Consider the following 25,697-nt stretch of genomic DNA (forward strand, 5'->3'; position numbering starts at 1 on the left):
TGGTTTCCCCTATGCTCAGAGCAGCTTTTGTATCTATATACCTGACTACTATCATTTACAGGTGCCGTGGTTTCTCCTATACTCTGACCAGTTTCCTCTATCCATATACCTGACCACCATCATGTACAGGTGCCGTGGTTTCGCCTATGCTTTGAGCAGTTTCCTTTATCCATATACAAGACTACCATCCCGTACAGCTGCCGTGGTTTCCCCTATGCTCTGGACAGTTTCTTGTATCCATATACCTGACTACCATCATGTACAGGTGCCTTGATTTCTCCGAGGCTCTTAGCAGATCCCTCTATCCATTTAACAACCGTGCAGTGAGGGCCTATGTTGTGTCCATGTAATACGTCAAAAGCCTTGTCTAATCAAGGAAACATTAGCTGATGAAAAACTGGTGACCTGACACAAACCGGCTTCCTCTACCTATGTAGCTGGCAGCGGTGTTATAAGTGAAACACGTATCATATAAATCACTAAAACACTTTTCTGCATACATACCTATTGTTTCGCAGTAAGCCCAAAATTGATTCCATCTTTCACAAATGTATTTCTAGCCCTGACCTGTGACAAACCTGAAAGCATTAAAGACGGATCGTATTCTCCAGTAAAAGAGCTGTACTTTTTTAATGAATCTGTCACCTATTCGTGTGAGAATCCTAAGACAGTTTCTGGCTCAGAGATTTTAACATGCACGGAGGATGGACAGTGGAATAAATGGAAGCCTGAATGCAAAGGTAACGCTTCAAAATAATTGTTTGATTAATTTGTTCATTTTTTTTGTCGAAGACAACGCAGTTTCTCGCATACGTTCTTTAAACATTTTAAGGCCCTGGAAAATGCTGCGTGAAAAAAAAACGCCGCTAGGACACTCGAGGTATGGATTATATTTCAGCCTTGAAGAGGGAATTTGTGGATTCCCCAACTATCTGTGTTCGTTGGATATAGTTGACAATAAATGGGCCTCGCTCCTGCGGCCGTTTGCGCAGCTGAACGTTCGTTCAAGGCCATTTTCCACCGATGTCGTCTGCACATTTGTACGTCAGATATTAGAAAGTTTGTCAGTAACTTTCCAAAGATCTGTGGTTTACCCTGAGCATTTCGGTTTCCACCACCCATAAACCTAACTTCTGTGGTGTGAGTGAAAAAGTTGAATATCACTGAAAAATAATGAACAAAAGTGTTGATCCACATCTCACGGAAATCTCCTGGCGGTCAAAACAAGTTGAGTGTATTGATATTATTAAGTCAACAAACCATGTATTGTTAACCGATAAATTAAATCTACCCAAAAACTTCATCAGCCAAATAAGCCAGCCAAACGGGCAGTCAGTACATAAACAGTTCCCAAAGCACAGGTTTTCAACAAAGGGTTAAAGGAAATCCGCGATTCAAAGGAATCTATAAACCGTCAGGTATTATCAACAGAGCGGCTCATGTCATTTCATCAACCAAATAAAACAATCATACAGTCAATGAATCGTATCCCTCAATTTTTACAGTCCTTCAATTAGCCTTTCTTTTGTGGCATCTTCTTTTAGTACCGAAATGTCCCGATCTACCTTGGCCTGAGAAGGGGCGTCGAGTGGGCAGCGGTCGGCAGGTCGGGGACATTGTTTCTTTTGAATGTAACGCTGGGTACAGTGTGCACGGCTCCAAGGCGAGAACCTGCCAAACCAACAAAGAGTGGAGCGGAGAAATAACAACATGTGTTGGTAGGTCCACTGATTGCGCACCAAGCGCAATTTGTTAAAGTCTTTTCCACAATTCACATTGGTAGTCTTTCTGACGAGGGTCAGTCGTTGCAATGTGATATGAGATATATCGTGTTCAATCTACCTTCTCGCTGGCCACATCTGGACCAGATTATGTCAGGGTACTGCAAATCTGTAGGATATGAACAAACATGTTGTCATCTACCAGTACAGTTTTGGAACCTCGTTATATTTATTTGTGAATTCAGAAGTACAGAATCTAGCATGCCAGAGGGCTTAAATTTATATTTATTTATTTATTTGATTTGTTTTGAATTGATTTGGTGTATTAAGCCGTATTTCACTTATACCAAGGCCAGACACGCATAAGACAATTTTGGACAAACACATCGCTGTACAGTCTACCTTGTGTTAATACGGGTTTGTTGAGTTTTGCCTTACAAGCTTTTTTTTTCAGAACTTTAGTGTCTTAGAAACGTATAATGTGTTAACAATTGAAAAATGTCCAGTTCATTGTGATTTTCGTTGTCAGTCGCCCAGATGAAGTTAAATATCATGCAGTGATGGCCTTTTTTCACTTTTACCGCCTGTGGTCAGTCAGTCCGTCCTGTCCGTATTCTTGTAACCATTATTTCTTGATCTCTTGTAATCAGGTATACCTACATTACACGATATGCATATACTCGTCTAGTGGTGTGATTCTCGCGTGGGTTGTGAGATGTCCCCGGGTTCATTTCCGGGACAAGTCCCCAGTTTGTAAAGGTATCACTACCGATCTCCTAAGCCTGAACCTACTGGCTTACTCACGGAGTTAACAATGGCCATTGGCCTTCCTTGATCCCTTTTCTTCAGTACTGCGCATTCAGATATCAAGTGGCCTACGGCCTACAGTACCGACATGTATAGGTTGCCTGATATCACTTGTGTTGGAGGGAAAGTATCTGAAGAACAGGTGGAATTTGACTCTTCTCGCAAGCCTGTCCTTCAGTGATTTAATTGGAAACCTTTTAGTCAACATTCCATTTCTGGTGAAATCAACCCTATCTATTCTTAATGATTTTGGTCTATTATTTTGGTAGGTTGGTATCATTTAATATACATAATGTGACAGTCTGGCAAAACGATAGATCTCTTCATCAAATTTGTACCGTGTCTGCACATAGTCATTTTCGGTGACCTTGGCCAATTATTTCAAGGTGAATGCTGTGTCTCCGTTACAACCCTTGTAAGCACACTGTCGTTTATACCCATGTAGCTGGATTTAGCAATCTTACACCACATAGGAATTGGAAAGAGCCCTATTCACTTTCGGTGACCTTGGCCTATTTTGCATGGTCATTTAGCGTCATTTATATTTTGTGACAGAGGATTATAGCACTAGTTTTTGTTCTGCAAGCCTATTGTTCGTGATATTCATTGCATCCCACTGGCTGACAATAAAACTGCAATGGACGACACAAAGGAAAACAACAGACAGCAACGGGTCAAACGAAAAGTATTTAGCTTACTATTTACAAATAGTTTCCCTCGGTCATATTGTGCAAGTGATTCGTGCGGCGGTGTCAGTTATAGCAAAGGTGAATCCGGCCAAGGTTTATATTGTGAATAGTTGGATTTATTGACTTGCTTTATAGGCAATACTCATCACTGCATGGTGACAGCCAGTTTTATATGTGTTAAAGGGATCAGGCGATATTTGAGTGAATCAAATTATAAAGTTTCTTTTCATAAAGAATCTTACCTGGGAATATTGAATACTTGAAATAAGGCCCTTTGTCCATTACACCATTCTGAATTTAAATTTTGCTGCTTGTCTTTGGTGCATATAAGGGATGTTTTTTTTTTCTGTTTTCTTTTATAAAATGCAGTAAAATTATTAAAACGCCGTGTTCAGGCTGACATGGTTGAGGTGCTTTCTCTGACGTCCGCAATAACTTGGACATCGTAGAAGCCATCACCACGAAAGTGGAGCATAAAATTCAGCGACAGTCGAATGGCTTGATCAACCTCAGTGGTGCATAGATTTATTTCCTTATGTTTCAGAACTGAACATGAATCTAATTGTATAACAATACTATTGTAATCTTATAAATATATAACAGGGGTCCAAAACACCAGCACATCCTCACCGGAGGCTACGACCTGAACCGGTATACCCACGGCCGTGCGTCTGCAGGCTACTTAAACTGTAAATGATATACCAGGCGTACTGTATCAACAGTTCAAGCAATGGAAGAAATATCCTTCCAGTATGTCCAATTTCCGAAAAACGTATGTATCGCTTGGACCTTCATCGCCAAAGTGTACAAGTTTTATCTGCTATAGGCTACTGTTTGAATATAACATGGAAAATAACTTCGACGTTAGAGAGCTAGAGTAAACGTTACGTCACCTTGCCCTCGATAATGGAGACGTGCTTAAGCTGTGTCAAGACGAAGTTTCACCAGACTTTTACTGGGTTTAAAAAATCTAAAACATATTTAATGCCGGTTTAAGATACTTTGAATGGTAGTCTTTCAGTGGACATAAACATAAGTCAGGTGCTGTCTATCACTTTAAGCTCACATCTAATGTGTACAAACTTTGCTTCACCACTCACATGAAAATTAGCAATATTTCAATCGGACTTGAATGGCACATTTTTTAACGAACTTTTTCATTCTCTTACCTTAAATATATAAGTAAGTAGCCTGCCAATCCACGTGCTCTATAAACATCAAATGGAAGCAAATTCCACCAGCTATACACCTGCTGACAGTTAATTATTCTTTTGCGCCATAAACTCCGTAATAATACTCGATTTAATTTAACCTTACCGCTCGGTTTTCATTTTCTGTGCCATACTGTTGTAAATAAATGCAATAAGCACTAAAACAGTTGAAGACACTCCCAGGGTGTTTAATGCGTCTTGTTGCTGAAGTAGATATCTAAATTTAAATAGTTCTATTACTAAACATCTCTCTGCGCAGGATTACACTATGGAATTAGAAAAAAATTGCAACAAAACAGCTGTCTTCTTACAACTGTTCACATTTTAACAACAAACATATTTATAACAAAGAAATTATTTTTAAAAATGTGTTCAAGAATGACTATTCAATGTAAATAAAACGTGCGCTTTTGTTTGCTTTCTTTTAGTTAATTTTGATGCCATTGAGGCTAAGGAACACGACTCATAGACGTAAACTTAATTACATGGCAGTTACAATCCGTAATCTACCAGATTTTAGTCACTTAGCATGGTGACTGAATTTTGGACGAGTCATCACTTGATTGGACGAACAGGCCCGCTAACATTGCAGTTTTAAGGGTGATTTCCGTGGCCGTTTTTCACATCTGTTGAAGGTAGTTTTTCCAAACTTTAATGGTACACGCACAACAGTGGAATGAAAGTGCTACAATAGTCCAATGCCTAAACGGAACAAAATCTAAGACTAGTTATAAACATTAAAGGTCAAGGGTAAAAACTGAAAACACGAAGGAAAATAGGAAAATTCTATTTTTGGACGTTTTCAACAACAGAAAAAATGCGCAAATTGCGTAATACAAACATATATTTGCTGGAGGTACATTTCCGAAATCACGTTGATTAAAAGTCAGCGTTGTTCAGGCTTGGGGTGGACTGATGTTTCTTTGAACAAAACTGAAGAATAACTCCTCGGCCAGATCAAGCAGACATTCGCCATTTTGCCGACACTCTCGGTCATACCACAAGAAACGAAGAATTAATTTCAGCGGTAAATACCCGTCGAATTGATGATAGTTGAATTTATATGTAAGCAAACATATACTATACTGACCTCAGTAACCTTTTCCAGAATCTGGTTGACTTATTTTGGCGTATTTTCACCAGCAAAGATTAAGTGCTGTCTTCTTTAAAATTCTGTTGTTGGTGAGTTAATCTCATGAAGTCTCGGATTGCCGCGTGATCAAGCGAAGCGAGGGTATGATTGTCAAGCCTGACTGAGCGAGAACAATAGAACTTCATATCCCTCTGTCTGTATTAATCCCGGCTCTTACCAATGTCGTCGCTGTGAGCTCAAATCAAGTTCATGCTTGCTTCTTCTCCAGCCGTGAGAAGGTCTTCCAGCAACCTGTCGATGGTCGTGAGTTTCCTTCGGGTTCTGTCCAGTTTCCTCCCACTATAGTGCTGATCGCTGTCGTATAAGTAAAATATTGTTTAATACAGCTTAAAACACCAATCAATCAATAAATAAATACGGGGACATAATTTTGCGTTTTTGTACCGTTTTCCCGGTACATCATATTCTTGTCTTTTCATCGCATATCGCATTTGGTACGACTTCGAGTCTTTAAGTGATTTTCCTCAGCTTGTATCGCACATGCATTATCATTCACTGACCTTGAACTATTTTTTTCAAGGCCGTGGTTTACGGTCTGTATTATTTTGCAACCACTGCTCTCTCATTGCCTGGTATTTCCTCTACTGATCTTTAGAAGAGGTAATGTTTTAGCGTTTTATTCCAGCTCTTCATGTGAATGCTTATATAGTAGCAAATTACATACCCCCTATCACCAGAGCTTAAGCAGAATTAGGTAGGGAAAAATGGTGACGCTGATTGTAATGTATTAGACATCTCAGAATTACTCAAAGCCTGTCGTGAATGATAGAACCATTGAGGTCAGCGTATTGCCAGTTACGCCTAAACGCCAATAGTTTTTACATTCCTTTATTTTATGACCTATTTTATTCTCAAGTCGTATTTCTTATGACCCACAGCGGATCTCGACCAGTGTGTCATTCCCAAAGAAGGTAAGGATGTCAGATCGGTGTACCATGATGTCGGCAAACATAGCCTGGATGTTAGAATGGGGGACCGCGTGAAAGAAGGGACCGTAATGCTGTCCCGATGTGAGCGGTTTACAGACATGTACTTCATCGGGGACCCAAAACGTGTTTGCGAGCACGGACAATGGATTGGTGTGGAGCCCAAGTGTACATACACTTACCTTACTGAAGGTAAGAGTACAACTGAATGGTTAATGTTTGCAGTTTGGTTTTTTAAGTCGTACTGCACCTCTTCGCATGATTCCGTGCTATCTTCATACTTTATAAACGTTTTTTGTTCTTTGGTGGTTTGTGTTATACGTCGTTGGTGGGAATTGGCCTTGCGATTGTTGACCTGGAACGTCTTTATTACCTAACGGCTGGTGTACAAATGTCTGTTTCGACGCAATAGATTAACAGTTTTTCAATCATATGACGATGAGGAGTCATTAGGTGTGGGTACATATACTGTGTCTCCTTGAGGAAGGACGAGTGCTGGTGCCACTGAAGTATCATGCCGAAGACATCACACATGACACCCACCCCGTGACATTTACTGATATTGAGCCAACCAGTCCTGCTTCCTTTCTGTAACGTTTTAGTGCTGAGCGCCAGTCGAGGCATTTTTAATGTCTTTGGTATGAATTAACCTGGGTTTGATCCCAGGCCTCCCGACTTCGAGGCGGACAAGAACAAATGGAAAGAAAGAAAGTTGCTATAAGCTGACGGGGTGGATTCTTATAAAATATTCCAGAAGCAGATACAACCAATATATAAATACAGGCCACACAATACCATAAACACTGACTACGTATGGCTGATCCAATCGAAGAATTGGCCAATGGGTACATTAAAAGATTAGTCATCCCTAGATCAAATGTATGTTACGTTGCATAATCCAGATGTCCGAATTCGAAATCAACAATATCGCTCACATTGGGAAAATCGAAAGCGCCGCGATATTATCAATTTTAACCAATCTTAACCTTGTTTTCCAATTTAACCGCATATGTGCGTGGGGTACGAGTGACGCGACATCGTGTTTCCGGTTGGGCTAATGATCCCATATGATAAAACTTAAGCGCAGCCTTTTTTTTCACGCGATCAAAGACTGTTATCATGAGTCGACGTCATAGCGTTCGAACGAATTGTTCCAACCAAAGACACTTTTAAGGAGGATAGGTTAGCACTGTTCATATCGTCTGCCGATATATAAAACAATGTTACAAACATTAAGCTGCACAGTAGGACTACATGTAGTTTGAGGGTGAATTATTCAATATAATTTTGTTGATAGACCTATGTTTAGCAGCTGTAGTGTTATGAAAAGTAATGCCGCTTTTACATGGACATTATTTGTTTTAACAACAACCTGCGGATGGCCATGAGTTTCCCCAGGCCCGATTTCTTGAGCATGGCTTGTAACATTCTTGTTGCCCTCCATCAGTGCACCGAATACATACAATACTGATAACTGCATGTTGCAGCTTCTTGAACACATGCCAGTTGACGATTGATGTGCATCAGGCTCTTGTATCTAATTCCATGGCTAGGGGCAGTGAACGCGTTCATGTTTATTACACCGACAGAATCTTTTTTATGAACAGTTGCAATCAAAGCTCGACTGAGATACCCATATTTGCATTCTGACTGAAAGGTGTCCAACGACTGCGCGTTGAAATTTGAATTGGATGTCAAATCTAGAATGTCGACTGTCTTTCCTCCATCATTGAAAACTGTTGGCGGCTTCTCTCTTACGCGTTACCGACTCTATTTCCTATTTATATATTATTTCTTACATATTCCTGAGGTAACTCGTGTTATAGGTCGTTTTTGAAATAAGTCTTGCGATTATCGACTAGTTCAAAACAATGGACACTTCCTTTTTTACTGCGGCTATTACCGATTATTTCTGAAAACGAATTCATCAAGAAATCTATCAGTTATTCAGGGATCAGATAATGGACGATTGAAAGAACAGATGAATGAATTAATAAATGTTTGAATGAATCAGTTATAATCAATCAGTCAATTGTTCATTTCAGGCGCATATTCCCGTCGGTATTATCACGAGGTGTCTCGTCCTGCACGCGGAATCTCCATATCAGATGAAGGTCATTTAGAGGTCAGAAAGGGTTCTACCGTCATTCTTACTTGCCAGTTTGGAGAGGAACAAGTTTGGTCATCTATGAAAGGTTTACATTCTGCTGAGATGGTAGAAAAGCCCGTAGAATATTACGCTGATGGAGGAAGAAAAATAGTGTCTAGCAAGCTGAGAATTACAGATGCCGACTCGCATCACTCGGATACTTATTTTTGTTCCAGATCACGCAGATCCATTCCCACAGGAACATTTACAATAACGGTAACTTGAATCCAGCCACTTGAATTTTTATTGCCGTGTACGTGAATCTTTTTCTGCAACGATATTTTGTCCTCGAAATACAATAAAAGCCTTCATGTCACACAGAGATGAACTGGGTTAATAACTGCATATAACAAGTCCAGCTCGCATTAAAAGCACTAGTGTGTAACGTCAATTTTAGAACAACTTCCCAGGTCGCCTTAGCAACCATTTTCTCGCTTTGTTTTTGACCTTTAGATTTAATCAGCGAACCTGATTGGTCGTGTTAACAGATAAAATGAATGAAGTTTTTTATTAAAAAAGCAAGTTTTTATATCTGCTGATCAAATTATTTGACTGACAATCTGTCGTCTAAGTGTCGAATAAGTAAAATATTCCCCTGAACGATGTCCCGAATTCTGCACAGCTGGGACCGCAGACAAGGGAGATTACCCTGTGGCGAGCGATCTTGAGGTCGGGGACAGCTGATCGTGTCGAAAAAAATTGAACAGAACGATTTGTTAGTGGATTGTCAATTTCCCGCTCCTTGTACTTTTCAGTCATATGACGACGAGGAATCATTAGGTGTGTATATATATTGTCTTCTTATGGCAGGGCGAGTATAATGCCGAAGACACCAGATATGAAACCCCACTCAGTCACATTATACTGACACCGAGCCACCCAAACATGTTTCTTTGCTCTGACCTCCCAGTGCTGAGCGCGAAGCAAGGTAGCAGCAGGTACCATTTTAAAAATCTTTGGAAAGAGCCGACCCTGGTTTGATCCCGGGGTCTTTGGACTTCGCTTCTGGGGATGATTTGTTTGTTAGACTTGGATTTTTTGTTGTAATATTGAAATATGTATAGCCTACAATTTCTCTTGAAATGCGTTTCCAACACCATATCATCGAATGGAATTTTTTTTCATAGAATCAGCTGTTCATGCGCCCCAAACCAACTAGATTTTCATCAAAATTATGACCGGTTTGGGGGTTCACAGTTTCCCACTCTTTTTTCTAAAACGTGTTGGTTACTTATTCTGTCATGGATTTTGACATAGCTATATCATTCGGACGGCTGAAGCCGTTAGGCGACATATATACTGGATACTTTCTGAATCGTTGTTTACATCTCTTGGTAGTTTAAAAAAATCGTGAACAACTTTACACTTAGTGAAGTCTGAGATAACTTCGGGCGCAGAAGATGCAGAACAAGTTAAATTTATTTCTTGAGACGCATTTTCTAGGTGGTAAGACGTGCAGTTATAACATATGGATGATATCTCAGTTTCTCAAATACACTAGTCATCCAAGAACAACAGTGTGTATTTAAAACATCAGTTGGAAAGTGATTGTGATCCAATTAGCTTGTTTTGGCGAGGACTTGCACTCTGCTATGTATATGCACTTGCTAACTCAGCAGGTGTGCCAGTGTTTGTGTCATCGTGTGATCAACTTCATACTGAGGTAGGCACTACTGTTGTAACATTCTTAATTCATCTAAGACTATCAACAGAATTTGTCCTGATGCTCCTCTTTGTAAATGTGAATATATATTTACAGTGTTCTGTTTACATGATGTGAGTTCAATCTCTTTCAGATCTATTCTCAGAAAAAGTAGTCCTGCATGGGCGTGACTTCATTTTTAAGTGTATAAAAGTGACACTGTGACCAATCGGATTGCGGCTTACAAGCATACATTCATGAAAATTAAATGATATATGTTTAACTATGCTGTAATATAAAAGAATACACAGAGAGTAACATCAGAGCAGCGACGACCCTGTAATAGCTGGCAAATGTTCACACGTAACCGGTGAAGTACGGCTACAACACATCAGAGCAGCGACGACCCTGTAACAGTTGGCAAATGGTCACACGAAACCGGTGAAGTACGGCAGCAATCTACACACTCCTTAGCAGCAGAATTAGGTGAAAAAATGCCTTGATCTTGACTGCAGTTTATTAGACGTCACTTGTCTACAATTCTTGTGGGGTCTACTTTAGCAAAACGGATTTATTGTTAAAAGAAAACAAGAAGAAGCAAAGATACACACACAGTTTGTTGAATAATGCGTTAAAAACCTGATGTTTCTTGAGCTTTGGTTTGTTTCATGTGTCTGTAAGAACTCGGGTATGTACATGAGCGTATGGAAGTTCGGTAGTTCAGCGTCTATTTTGACTGTCTTCGTCAAAGGGTAAACCGATGCTCCATAAAGGAAGGTTCCGAAGACATCAGCCAATTCAAAGTTACATCGCCTTTATATTACCTTTATTACGCACCGCTCCCTATCCCGTCCCATTCTTCAAATAAACAAAAAACAAATTTACTCCTCCAAAAATATTATTATATTTCACAGAAAGTCTGTTGTCTCAGTGATGCTAGAATGAATATAAAAAAGAAAGAAACTTCGCGTGTTACTTCTTGTTCCAAACATATACCCATATTGAACTAAGCGTGTTGCTAGTGGATCAATGTGGTTTATGGACTTAATGAGCGTACCCTAAACAGGATTAGACAATAAGGTGCGCTTGCTGCACCCTCCAGTATTGTGATATGATCACTTTCCTATCTCAGAGGGACTAGTACTGGAACTTGTTCAGAATCGCCTATGAATTCTGCGCACGTCTTGGTGCTCAGCGAGATGAAATTGGGCTCACGGGACCTCACACAACTACAGGGTCGCGCTTTCACAAAAGAGCGCGCTGCATGCATCCCGCGTGGTTCACCACAATTGCAATGGTCGGATGATATTCATTATGATATTCATCCATATTAACTGCCTGGTACTATCCATTTTCAGTATAATTTATTTCTCCATATGTAAAGTTTCTTTTCTGTTCAATACATTTTGTTGTAGATTAGACTCTCAGGATATTATGCTGAATATGACACTGTATTATGTTATAATAATAGAATACATTCTAGCATCACTCGAACAACCAAATTATTGCTAAAATTAAAACATTTTTTTTTTGAGTGTACATGACACTAACAACTTACATGCGGGGGATAAACAGTCAACCTGGCGCTGTTGGTTAGCACGCTAGCACAGCGTAATGACCCAGGAATCTCTCACCAATTCGGTCGCTGTGAGTTCAAATCCAGCTCATGCTGGCCTTCTCTCCGGCCGTACGTGGGAAGGTCTACCAGCAACCTGCGGATGGTCGTGGGTTTCCCCCAGGTTCTGCCCGGTTTTCACCCACCATAATGCTGGCCGCTGTCGTATAAGTGAAATATTCTTGAGTACGGCGTAAAACACCAATATAATAAATAAGTAGACAAATAACTCGGCCAACAAGATTAGACATACCACACTACCAAAATCACATGTGTTAAACGTTAAGAGATTTATCATATATGTGTCAAGACATGTGCAATCACGCACTTTAACCACACGGCCATGGCCCGCTCCCGTATGTTTTTTTTTAGCAATGCCAAATCATCAATCCAAATGAGAAATGGTTTAGATATCCGTGCAGATGAGTGAAACTTCGTCTCACAAATGAAAACAAAACATGTACTCAGTGGCTTTGTTTTTCATGAACTGTGTTCCAACGTACCGCTTCCACGCTTTGGATACACCACACCCAAGCCCCTTGTGCATAGCGAACAACACTATCTGATAAATTCATTAAATATATTTGCATTAGAATTTGGTCGTTTCACTCAACAAATGTGTTCAACCTGCATTTTGAACATATTTATATTTTTAAAAAATATTATCATAATTCAGATTAAATCCATGTGTTTGGATATAAAAAACAAATTTGTACTGAAATAAATTTATTAGACATGCATCACATCCTTATATATACAAAATTGTGCTTCCAAGTACCCACCACACAAAAATATTTTTAAATACTCCTTTTCACTTGAAGAAAAAAATCGAAAAAAAATATTAATGACCATACTTGCAAATAAGATTTCACGCTTTTTTCATCTGATTTTGACATCATTTTGTACGTTTTCTTCTCGTTTAAGCCACATGACCTTTACCTGGGTTTGAACATAACCTGGGTTTGAACCCACACCCTATGATCAGTTTGGTGGGCATCCTTGCCGGCAAAACCTACTGGCTGGAAACGTTCTTCCCTGTAAACTGGGAGTTTTAAGTTCGAAACTTTTGATAAGCTAACGGTAAAAGGAAGATCTGCTGTGAAATGTTACACGTAAAAGATGTAAGGCAGCTATGTTTGATCATATCTGCTGCAACAAGGGCGTCTGAAAAAAGGTTCACAGAAGGTAGACGTAGACGAGCGACAGGGTAGATGAGCCATGGTGGCACATATTTTTTATATAACGTACATGCTCAGCTTCATAGTCTGAGGTTTCTACTCTAAAAAATCATCTTTTAGATCTAAAAGGGGGTCTGAGTCATGCTGGAATGTATTCTATTATTGCAGCGGATTATTTGGTTGAACGAATGAATGAATGTCTATGGTTTAACGCCACATATCGATTGAGTACTTTGTTCTAGCGGTTTATGTAAACTGCTTAACAAGTGACAAGTTAGACGCTCCCTAGTGCCATGGCTAAAACAAAATTAGGTAAGAAAAATGCAGGGGTGTCAGTTGCAATGTATTAGACATCACTGGTCCAGAAATAATCAAAATGTTATGCTTTCACACGAAAGTTGTGAAAAAGGGCCAGGCTTCGAGGATGCTTTATTTTTGCAATTTTGAATTATTGCAAACTGTCGTGGTCGTGTGCGTCAGTAACCTGTATGCGCTAAAAGAGGCTATGCCCGAAAGAATTTGATTCGCTAATCAAATCACATTTTCTCTACTTTCCACAAACAGCTAAAATTATTGCTTTGTACAAAATAGACTCCTTCCTCTACTATTTCTAGTGTTAAAGTGATTCCAAAGTTCTAAGAAGTTACAAAGGGCACTACTTTATTACCGATTTTTAACGGTAACGCGCGCACAGAGGAGGTGAATATTTCGTGTAGGGTATGAATATTTGGGCTGTATACTAAAATAACAGCGGAGCTCTGTTTTGATTTATGGTGATTGACATTTTGCCATAAATCGCATAGTCTCTATAACACATACTGACCGGCAGAATATGAGCAGCAGCGAAATGCTAAGCATGTGACGTCCATTCTCAGTTGTCGGCGAGCGATGACGCCCTCGTCAAGCCTCTAGGCTGGTTTCACATCTCGGTTGAGTACTTTATTCCAGCATCATGCTTTATTCCAGCATCAAGGAGGTGAGCTATCCGATTGGCAACTAGATGTACATGCCTTACTCATTAAAATGAAAACAGTAAAATAATTACCACTATGTCTGAATCGAAAATGTTCGTGCATAAAAAATCGCAAGATGTTTTAAGCAGACGCCTACCATGCACAAGCAGGATTAAAAGGATTACAGTTCATTTGGAAAGTTATGAGGGCAGCCAATGTAGGTAGAGCTTTGTCAACGTTTCAATAAGAAGTAAACAAAATTTACTTTTTTATATGATCGGTAAAACGCTGACGGGGGCCTCCGTGGCTCAGTCGGTTAAAGCGCTAGCGCAGCGTAATGACCCAGGAGTCTCTCACCAATGCGGTCGCTGTGAGTTCAAGTCCAGCTCATGCTGGCGCCCGTACGTGAGAAGGTCTGCCAGCAACCTGCGGATGGTCGTGGGTTTCCCCTGGGCTCTGCCCGGTTTCCACCCACCATAATGCTGGCCGCCGTCGTATAAGTGAAATATTCTTGAGTACGGCGTAAAACACCAATCAAAAAAAAAAAAAAAAAAAAAAAAAAAAAAATAAAACGCTGACCTCTGGCAAGTTACTGACGAACTTTCCCCCAGGGGACGCACAGATATGTACACTGCACTGGTGGAAGACATGAGGTATTCACCGAACTTGAGACGGCGCAAACGGCCACAGGAGTGTCGTCGATCTCCCACAAATGCTCTGAGGGCGGGTTAATCTACAAATGTCTTGACAATGGATGGATTTGAACCTGCAGCTTGTCTGTCATAGTGACTGAAAGACGATCTTTAACCATTCATAGCAGCAAACAATATGCTGCTGAGACAGCTTGGGATGAAATCTTATGTTTCATTTTAGAGCTGTTCATCATTTTCTTAAGTTAATGCAGTTACAGAAGTTTTGTCAAGAAATGGAAAATTAACACTATAGTGTGGTTAATTCTCTGTGATGAAGATACAGAACATAGCGACGATGTGGGGTGGTGATAAAGGCCAATGACCCTCAAATATTTTGTCACAGCATCGCCAGTAATGCTGTCAAACAAGTCATACTGTAGTGGTCAGTGACGTCACCAAATTCATGGTTTCCGGCCATGCGAAGCGGGAGGGATGAAATTGACAGTATTTTCAATGGGCGAATTTACACACAAAACACCAAATGCTAGTAAAAGACACAATTCCGTAGATTCCCACACTAAGGGTGAAACGTGATACACAAACATACTCACTCTGAGTAACGAACTTTAAATAGCGGAGCAATTCCAGCACCTTCGCTCGTTTTGTCATATCAGCCATGTGTAGGACATCACATACAGAGCTACTTTTGCATTCTTAGCGAAAAATGTGCACATTTAGCACAGTGCTGTGTTGTGATTTCCAAGCGCCCTTGGAACTAATTTGGGATGGCAATTCTATAAATTTCAGTTTAATTAAACTGGCTGATGAACAACAAAATATGAAAAATGCTAAAAAAAAGTGATTGTACTGTTTTCACCTAAACAATCTCTACATTCATGAAGTACGGGAAATAGGCTGGTTTTCTATAACAAAAAAAAAACAAAAATAAAAAACAAACAAACGCAGCAGCCTTGGGCTTAACGAGGCAGTAGATACGAGTCTCTAGAGGCTGAGAAGAATTCCCAGTCTCGATATCACTACAACAAAAAGGGTAGTGATCCGTGTCACGGTGTGAAAATGGTATATTTGTGGATAGCCAGCGACTTTGATCGTTTACTAAATGATCTCCAAGCTCCAGGTAATCCATTATCTCAAGTTTTCAATTTATGATTTTTGACATAACGTTAGTAAATGTGTAAAAGCCATCTGAAACAGTCGCGGATGTATCAGCCTCATGTTTATTAATGAGGTTCTGAACAACGCCCCTTGCAAAATATTGTCGTGTTAGCCACAGCAATATTAACAACATTCCTTTATCATTTATAGGTTTTCAGTCTGTCAAGATACCTGTCACATTCGTATACAAGTGGACAGTGATGTAATCAGTGTTAACCAATGAACGCTCCGTACGAGAAAAAAAGACCACAAATTTTCATCGGTTGAAGTGGGAGTGTGTCTTCATTAATATTCATCATCAAGCAAGAACTGGCAAAAGTAAGGTGTCGACCGAAGAACACGAATGCGAGGAAATTAGCAGAGAAGCCAAGGCCCTTGTTTGTCAGAAAGGTTAGCTGTGCTAAACAAATTCTACAGTAAACCTTCAAATCCACATAATCTTTCCATTTTTTTGGCGTTGCCATCTAATCTCATGATTGTCGTATATAGAGCTATAGGTGTCTGCACATGTCAGCTGTCATTTGCTGTTTACGACTTCCCGTCAGGATATAGCAGTCGTTTCCATTAGTTGGCCAGGATTATGTTAAATAGCTATGTTTACGTCACAGTATGCGAGATGTGCAGGCTTTTCAGCAGAGGTTAAGTAGGCTTAACTCTCCTCTGCATAAGGAGAGTAATAAACCGACGGCGAAAAGAAACTTTACGACCAGTCTTTTCAGCAAATTAATACCAAATTATTGTAGGAAAACATTGTACAAAGCAAATTCCTATGTGCGACAAGCGTCTTATACGCCCACACGAATTTGTTTTGAGACAACGAAGAAAGTTGAAAAATCACGTGTCCCAAGGATGGCCGCAACTGCAGATGTAATAAGTGTAAAAAAACGTTACACACATTGTGCTGGACTTGCACACTGACTAAAAACCACTAAAGTAATGCCTCGATTGACTCCAGAACAACGCGAGAGGGCCCTGGGTATGGCATCCGTGCGAGCCACCCATGCCCACATTGCAAGGACCTTCGACTGCTGTCATGTAACTGTGTCAAACTTAATGCAACGTTACAGACAGGGCAGACATCAGACAGGCCAAGAACAGGCAGGTCGAGGGTAATTACGTCCAGAGAAGACCTGTGCACCTTACACCGCTGAAGAACCGCTTCCTTACAGTGACGTCATCGTCAATCAATGCCTTAGGTCACCGGGTCAGTCGGCAGATCGTGTCCAGGAGACTCATGACTCACGGATTTAGGGCCAATCGACCAATCAGAGGGCAGTTATTGACAGCCGAACATCGTCGCCAGAGATTGCGATGGGCTCGAATTGTACGCCGTTGGCAGCGACCTGATTGGCAACGTGTTGTTTTCACGGATAAAAGCCGCTTCTGGCTGTTCAGAACCGATGGCAGACAGCGAGTTTACCGTCGAAGAGGCGAACGAATGGCTGCATCATGTGTCCAGGAGGTGGTACCGTTTGGTGGCGGCAGTGTGATGGTGTGGGATGGGATTTGTGGAGAGGAACGGACACCATTGATCATTATCTACGGAAACCTAACAGCTCAGCGTTATGTGAATGAGATTATACGTCCTGTTGTCCTGCCATTCCTTCAACAGCAGCCACATGGTGTCCTGTACCAGCATGACAACGCCAGACCCCATACAGCTCGACTTGTGCAGAACTTCGTGGACAAGAGCTGGCGTTCGCTCTCCAAAATGAATGGCAACGAATCCCACGTCATCTCATCAGACGACTGACTTTTTCTATGCGCCGGAAAGTTTTTGCATGCATTGAAGCAAGGGGTGACAACACGCGATATTGATTGGTTTTCATATTGACTGATTTTAAAAATAATCAATTATTTGTATACTCTGCCCATTGTTAACCGAGATGGAATGGCTATTTTTGTATCCCTGCTCTGTTTGTTCACTTGTAAAATGATTTAAGGGATGCATTGTCCGTTCTTACCCAAGACTTTCAGCATCTAAAGTCATTGGCCTTTTCGTGACCTGTATACAAATGAGATATTAAAAGTCTATTTAATACACTGAAGTAATGTTCCACGAACTTTCGTCTGTTAGTATAACTATAAAATATACAAACTGGTAGAAATGTAAAACTTAGTGCATGACTGTAAACATACATACATACAGATAGACATTCAAACCACACAGACAGCTAAAAGTCTAAAAAGATTGTGACACTGCATGCGAGATAAATGCAAAATACAGGCTGGTTTAAACAAATATAAATGATATCCATACTTTGGCCGCCGGCATGCAAATGCAGTCATACAATGTACATGGTTTTAAGTGGAATATAAATCTATATCTGACGATATCTATATCTGACGATATCTATATCTGGCGATATCTATCTCTGACGATATCTATCTGTGATAGATATCTGTCTGTCTATCTATCTATCTAATATATATATATATATATATATATATATATATATATATATATATATATATATATATATATATATGATATTTATTATATATATATGATATTTCCAGTTTTCTGGGAGCCAGAGGTGAAACTGACATATGGTCTACTTCAAAGGCTTGTACAGGAAGTGGAAAGTCAAAGTAACAACTCATCAAGATATGTTGTTACGGTATTGAAAACAGCAACAGAAAACAGACTCAGTATTACCGGTCTTTAAAAGTTTCCAGTTCACCTTTGCATCCCAAGGAACGTATTCCAGGAGATCCAAAGTAAAGACCATGGGATAAACACACAATTCACACAAGTCACAAATTGTCCCAGTCAGGTACTTCGCTAGGTTAGCGAACGCGAACACAGTACACAGGTTACACAGAACTGGAACAGTCAAGCCTTTGAATGACGTCACACCCGCAGAGCACAACACAGGGTAAATCCAGGCATGGAGGTATAATCCACTTTAGAACAGTCACAACTCCCGCAGAAACTCACAAACGAGCCGTTCAGAGACGTAGAGTAATGTCACCTTGTGGCAGAACGAACGTCCTTTGCAAAACTGAAAAGTTCAGTTTAGAGTCCGTGACGACCTTGTCGGTCAGGTGAGGTCAGCGTGTTAAACAAATTACACAGTCAACACTGTATAATCATAATAAAGATCCGAACACCAATAAACGTGACTTCCGCAGAAATTCACTTAAACCAGACATCAGTACAACTGTGGTACACAAACGGTGCCGGCATAAAAATCTGTCCTCCCAAACGATACGAGAGCGTCGCACACTCTCCTGGCTCCCAGTGGATGCGGCAAAAATACCTCCCCTCTGCACAGAAAACACGGCTTATATACGTTCCAGGTGGATTCAACTATTCTTAAACAAAGAATTAACAGCCAATGAAATAAACGAAGCATTGAACAAGGTGCTTTCGATCCGGTCCGCGCTGTACACATATAACAGGGCCTGTTATGCTTTCACAAAGGTCCGCAGACTAACAGTACATGAAAACGTTAAATAGTCATACATAACAATGTGCTTTGTAATGTAGTAAGCGTTCTAAAGCCCAAGGTTAATTTAGAGACTATACCAGAGTTTGCGACTATAAAGCGGAAGCTACAACGTTAAAACGTTATCATTGAGGAGTCGGATGAACTCTCAAGTGTGCAATGTCATGATGACGTTAACCGGGTTTCTACGGTTGCCACCGAAGCACTGACCGATGTTAAGTTGGAAAATAAAAACGCATATGAAAAGAATACGGCAGATGAACAAAATTTCAAACGCAGAGAATTAGACGAGAGGATAAATTGAGGAATCCGGCCGTCCGGATAGACAATCTGTGGCGGAAATTAAAGCGGGTATTGCGGCAAAGCAAACGTATAAGTTGTCAACGGAGAATGAGCAGACAAAAACACTGGCGAGCACGGCTTTAGGAATGTTATAATGGTAACAAAATTGAAATATTCACAGAACAATTTAACAACGGTACAAAAGATAAATGAAGGTACAGTGACGAATTGCGGCAAACAGTTTGGGAAATTTGAGTATAGGTGCGGGAAACATCGTGAAAGCAATTGACACTGTATCGACTTATATGTTTCATGTCAAACTGTCGGAACTACCATCAGAGAGTATTGTAAAGACGCTTCTAATGGGTGTTCGAGAAACCATTATCCCTAACAGCGATGCCAAAACACAGCTGACACGGTTACAGGAAACCACCAAAGAGTTTGCTTCTCTGTTGGCTGCTGAGTGAGCACTCATGTCCGACCAGCATGTGGTGAATAAAAAATTCTTTTTTGGGCCGAAGTGATGGCCTTTGGGAAGCTTTAACTCCATACGAACGATCAGATACTGTTAGATTACACCAGACGTTTTGGTCCTCCTGGAACTCGCAGATGCCACGGGAGCCGCACTTGCTACTTACGAGGACATACTGACCTCCGAAGGATCCGTTCCAATTGGTTGCTGACAGCAGGCGCAGTGGTTAGTGAGGCTGTTAAAGCCGTTTGCTCGCTTCTAACACCGAATGGACATCCAGCTTCTGGTATTCCGGAGGATTTTAGGGCTTGGATGTCGAACAGAAGTATAGCCATTCATTTTGTTAAGTTTGCCAACAATCGCTTCAATGTATTTTTTTGATAATTCTTTGGCTCTGTTACCATCATGGCCACATTGTGAAGTTCCTGCAGAAAGTAGCCCGGAGCAACCTTCTCATCGACGAGGTTAGGGGAGACCGAGAGGACCAGTTTCTTTGGTCATGTGTTAGAGGTGTTGCAATATTCGATCTTCTGGTCACATCTCCCTTTCATGAACTTGTCTTGGAGACCACCCATATAATGCATCTTAATCCTTACTTGCAGCAGTTAAGAACTGCCCTGGAAGAAATGAGTTCAAACGCATGGTGCATCCTCCAGAACAATTGCAGTATATTCATAAGCTGATGTTTACAGATCCGTGATGCCCCCAGTCTGATGATTAAGATCATCTTAAGACATACCCTTGGAGATTTTCAGCCTTATAGTTACACACAGTTTGGTGATGTTTGTAAGGCAGGTTTCCGCTCAGCTACTTGGAGGTGAGCACCCCAACATCGATCCCAGCCTTGAAGTAGTCTCGCTCCATGTCAAACAGTAACTCTATAGGAGAAAGCCATTTTGCTTATCTGAAGTACGCCACATCAAACCCAAGGCTTGTGTAGAAACCCTCGAGGTCATGTGGGCCTACGACAAAACAAGCAGATGGCTAGAAGAATTAGATGCACAAGAGCGCCGCAGAATATTAGAAATAGCTCGAACAAATGCCCAGAATTTAGGGAGATGTGGGGTAGTAGAAGAATTAGTCAACAGATGCTAACCGCACTGAAAAAGAGAGGGCAGCCAAAGAGAAAGCTGTGAAAGGCAAAACTAGTCGGCAAAAGACCATCAACGAAGTGGAGTTTTTTGTGTGTGAGGGGGGGGGGGTATTGCCGGACAATTGAAGATGTCGATGATATAAAAGAGTAACTTAGCGATAAGTAGGCAGTATGTGCCCTGTAGTCACAGCTTTACAAGAATGTTGTGTCACCACCGGGAGCGGACAAAACGCTCTTCAATTTTAGTCGTATGGACAAAGCATTCACCTTCCAACATTTGACCGCCAATTTGAAAAAGGTAATACTCCATTATCAAAATTATCTGGAATCATCAACAGTATCTCAACATCCTACGATCGCAGAGCCGGCTGTTAGGGAAGTCAAAATTCGTGCTGCCAAACAGTCGGTTCTGTGCAAATATTCCACCATGACAAACCAACAAATGGTCTTAAAAAAGAACAACAGCCGAAAACGACGTTACCTACGGATATTGTGGGCAACCGTAGAGGGCACAGATGGGCGGTAGGGAAAACCAAACGTTGGTGCACCGGCCAGGTTGTATCCGTGTGTGACAGACACCAACTGCCAACTGATGAGGACGATCGAGATAACAACGCGCCACCTCATCCGTTTATATTTTATACAATTTCTCCTATGACGGGGATGACAAGGAATACAGGCTTCATTTGAAAATATTGCAAGAAGTGTAGAGAGAGAGTACTTGTATTTGGAAAATTTTGGATAGAGCGCGGATACAGCAGACAAGGCGTTGTGAGCTCTCTCTTTCTTGAGGTGTCTGATTCATAATATAGAGTAAATGACAAAATGACGACGAAGAAAAGCCAACCATCCCCAGTAGATCTCGTGTCAATGACTGGAGAGATGAACTCAAGCTGTGCAAGATCTTCAATAACTAGTGAGTGTACGATGCCTGCGAGTCGATCACATACGAAGCGTAAGTCCACAAAACCTTTTCAGAACCGTAAGCTCAAACGTGTAAATTCTCTGCCCGAGATTCCAATGATGACTCAATCTCAGTCTAATCCACCCAAAATGACTTCAAATCTGGAGGCGCTGATTGAACATCGTATTCAACAAAGGCTAGAGGAAGGTGTTACACGGGCTGTCATTGGTGCAATGAAAAATGTAACTGAGCTTATCATGATGAGTGACTCTAATAGTCTTTCATCAGATTTGAAAGCAGCTGTATAGAAGATACACGAGAAGGACGAACTTCTTGATGCCTATTCTCGAAAAGTTGATAATCTTACTCACGAAATGTTCTATTTGAAATTCCAATGACGTGAATCACAGGCAGAGATAGCAAATTTGAAAAAAGAGAGTGAACGTGCCGAAAAAGTACAGTCGAAGTGAAGGCGTAAGAATTACCGGCCTAAAACGTCTGGAAAATGAAACTACAGACGATGCTGTATTTAGGTTGGCCACAGGAGTAAACGTTTCGATAACCAAAAATGACATTGCACGTTCTCATTTTGTTGGCAGAGACAGAGAACAAATCATTGTAAAATTTGCAACTTATCGAAAAAGAAGAGAATTTCTGTCTGCACGCAAAACGCCAAAGATAAAAGATTATTAATCTTACTTATGTATTTTATTTATTTGTTTTAAAGACGATGTCTCCGTACATAAATTTCAATTTGACTGCATTCTTAAGTATTATTATAGATCAATTTTGATCACAAGCCCATCTTTGCCTTCTGTCTAAATGTTCCTCACACTTAAACATACTCTACACCTATTCATTGCACTTTTGTATATATTACATTTAAGATAAATTTTAAAATTTGTTTTTTTTTTTTTGTTTTATTCCAGCTATGGAGTTTGTCACCCTCCGTGGTTTAGTTTTGTTGATATGTTTGAGCAATCCTGAAATATTGTTAATAACATTTGGCAGTCTTAAATCTGCCACTGGCCGCACATACTTATAACTTGCTGGAACAAATTGACAATTGGGTACTGAACTACTGTAGCACCGCGCAGCAATTGGTCTCTTCGGGCGTGTCTTTCTGAGATCTGCAAGATTCTCTCTTCTCTTTTCTACACTGCATGTATACTTGCTTGTAAAATATATGAAACTGAGCCTACTACGAACTTTACACATCATAAGACCAGACAAAAGTACTGTATTCAGTTTCATCCATTGCTATTTCTTGATGAAAATTGCATTATTACTTTGTGGTGATGTTGAAGAAATCCTGGTCCGTACAAAACACCATACTTTACTGATCTATCAGTCGTACATCTTAATGCATGCGGACTTAAACACAAGTTAGACTTAGTTTTTGCTTATCTCTGCGACTTTGATGTTATAGATTTAACCGAGATCCATCTCACTTCTGGATTTCACGAGCCTCTTAGACGTGATCGTGACCAAGCTTGGGGCGGAGTATGTGTCTGTGTGTCGGGAAGGATATCTTTTTCTCTCCACTGCTATTTGGAGAATAAAGACTTGGAAATGATCTGGTTAGAATTGTTCGACAAACCTCCCGGAACAGAAGTTGGGATGTGGGACATGTTAAAAGATAATCTGGAATCTGTCATTGACACTTTCCATAATCATAACATATTACTGACAGGCGACCTGAATAAAAATCTGTTGATTACAGCTAATAAACATTTGTCAACTATTATTACTACCTTTGGTATGACTCAGTTAATAGATGAACCCACGAGGTCTTTTTCTAACACTCTGCTACATCCGATTATATCTAACAAGCGTGGATTGGTAATAAATTCTGGGACCATATCAAACTTTTGTAGTGATGACCGTCCTATCTTTGTCTGTTTGAGATCTACAATCCCAAAGATGCAAAAATTTAAAAGATTAATTTGGCTTTATAATGCAGCCAATTGGGACAGGTACCGTAACTTTTTGTCCCAGGTAAACCGGGAAGAAATAATCTCCGTTGACAATGTTGACGAAATGTGCCTATTGATGACAAATGCCCGATAAGACTCAGCTCACATAAGTATTCCAAATCGTACGGTAACAATAAATCCAAATGACAAGCCATGGATATCAACAGCCATTAAGATAGAAATTAAACTTAGAACAAACTTTACAAAAAATCTCGCAAATCTGCATGTAAACTCCATATTACTGCTTACAAAAAAACATGTTAATTCACTTATTAGAAATGCCAAGAAATCTCACGAAGAAAAATTAAATGAGAAAATAGAACCGGGAAATGTTGGGAGTAAGGTTTGGTGGAAACTCTGCAAATCTTACTTAAATAATGGTAACTCCAGTGTAAGCCCAGTTCCGCCTCTGTTAACAGACAATCACAATTACGAATATGATAATGTAAACAAGGCAAATCTACTGAACCATTTCTTTTCTAGTGTCTGTTCCTTGGATGCAAATGTAGCATGCCCCATTGTTACACCTAAGACTAACACAGAATTATTAGGTATGGCTGTTGAATCCAATGACGTACTTATGGTGCTTAAGTCTGTCGACATGAGCAAAGCTTCTGGACCAGATGGTATCAGTCCCAAAATGCTTGTTGAAGCTAAGTACGAAATTTCTCCAATTTTCACGACATTATTCAATCTGTCTTTGACTTCAGGAAAGTATACCTCTTCCTGGAAAATACTCAAGTCGGGGAACCCATCTAAGCCCTCAAATTACAGACCAGTTTCTTTGCTTAGCAGCATCAGAAAAATCTTCGAGCGCGTTGTCTTTCCGACAGTATTTAGCCACCTGCGTCCCGAAATATGTCAGAAACCAGTGTGCCTTTTAACATCAAAGTCAACAACCATGTAACTTGTGGACCTCTGTTTTGACATCGTTAAAGCCCTTGATGACGGCAAGGAAGTGTTTTTCATATTACTTCTGGTACATCACTCGTCTCTTTTTCAAAGTTCATAGCGCGTACAGCATTGCATTTGAGGTAGATTTGTGGCGATCTACCCACACTACACTTTTCAAACTCTTTAGAGTCAAACGTACGCTCGAATCGGGAATGCCTGTTTGCAGTATGATTAAAGTCAGATCGTATTTATATCGCTTCCCTAACAACTATCTGACACTTCCAATCTCCGTCGCGTTGAGTGACCTCCGGTGAACTGAGACGACGTAAACAACCGTAGGCCGCCGTCGCGGTGAGTGACCTCCGGTGAACTGAGACGATGTAAACAACCGTAGGCCTCCCTCGCGTTGAGTGAGCTCCGATGAACTTTCTAAAAAGCTCGTTTTCACCGAGAACTGTCGATGTCTGTCGGGAAGAAGAAGGGGGATTTTCCATTTTCTTCCAGCCGAGGTAGCTTGGCTCGGCAACAGGGTATCTATAGTCTATATAATATGAAAGCCTGATGCGGCCATGCTTTCTTTCACATACCCCAAAACTGACAACGCTATCTAAACGACACTGCCAGATTTAGCCGAGATTGGGTCGTGACAAGAGCACTAACGCGGCATTGTAAAGAAATTCCAATGAGACGCCAACATTCAGGTGAGAATCTCTGAAAAATTAAGCGCTTGCGTTTGAATACCCCTCTTTTGACGAAATCTCGCGCCCTGGTT

The 25,697-nt window shown here is 40.5% G+C and overlaps 1 protein-coding gene across 1 annotated transcript in view; it reads left to right on the forward strand.

Annotated features, from left to right (window-relative positions):
- The window catches only part of LOC135480743 (sushi, von Willebrand factor type A, EGF and pentraxin domain-containing protein 1-like), a 35,147-nt gene extending 26,169 nt beyond the window's left edge, over nt 1-8,978 (forward strand). The window contains exons 12-15 of the mRNA XM_064760663.1: nt 561-740; nt 1,545-1,718; nt 6,460-6,699; nt 8,553-8,978. Coding sequence (XP_064616733.1) covers nt 561-740; nt 1,545-1,718; nt 6,460-6,699; nt 8,553-8,881 — 923 coding nt within the window. The 3' untranslated portion in view covers nt 8,882-8,978. The remainder of the gene's footprint in view (nt 1-560; nt 741-1,544; nt 1,719-6,459; nt 6,700-8,552) is intronic.
- The last annotated feature ends 16,719 nt before the right edge of the window (nt 8,979-25,697 follow it).

The sequence above is a fragment of the Liolophura sinensis genome, chromosome 13, assembly GCF_032854445.1.
Source record: "Liolophura sinensis isolate JHLJ2023 chromosome 13, CUHK_Ljap_v2, whole genome shotgun sequence".
Lineage (NCBI taxonomy): Eukaryota > Metazoa > Mollusca > Polyplacophora > Chitonida > Chitonidae > Liolophura > Liolophura sinensis.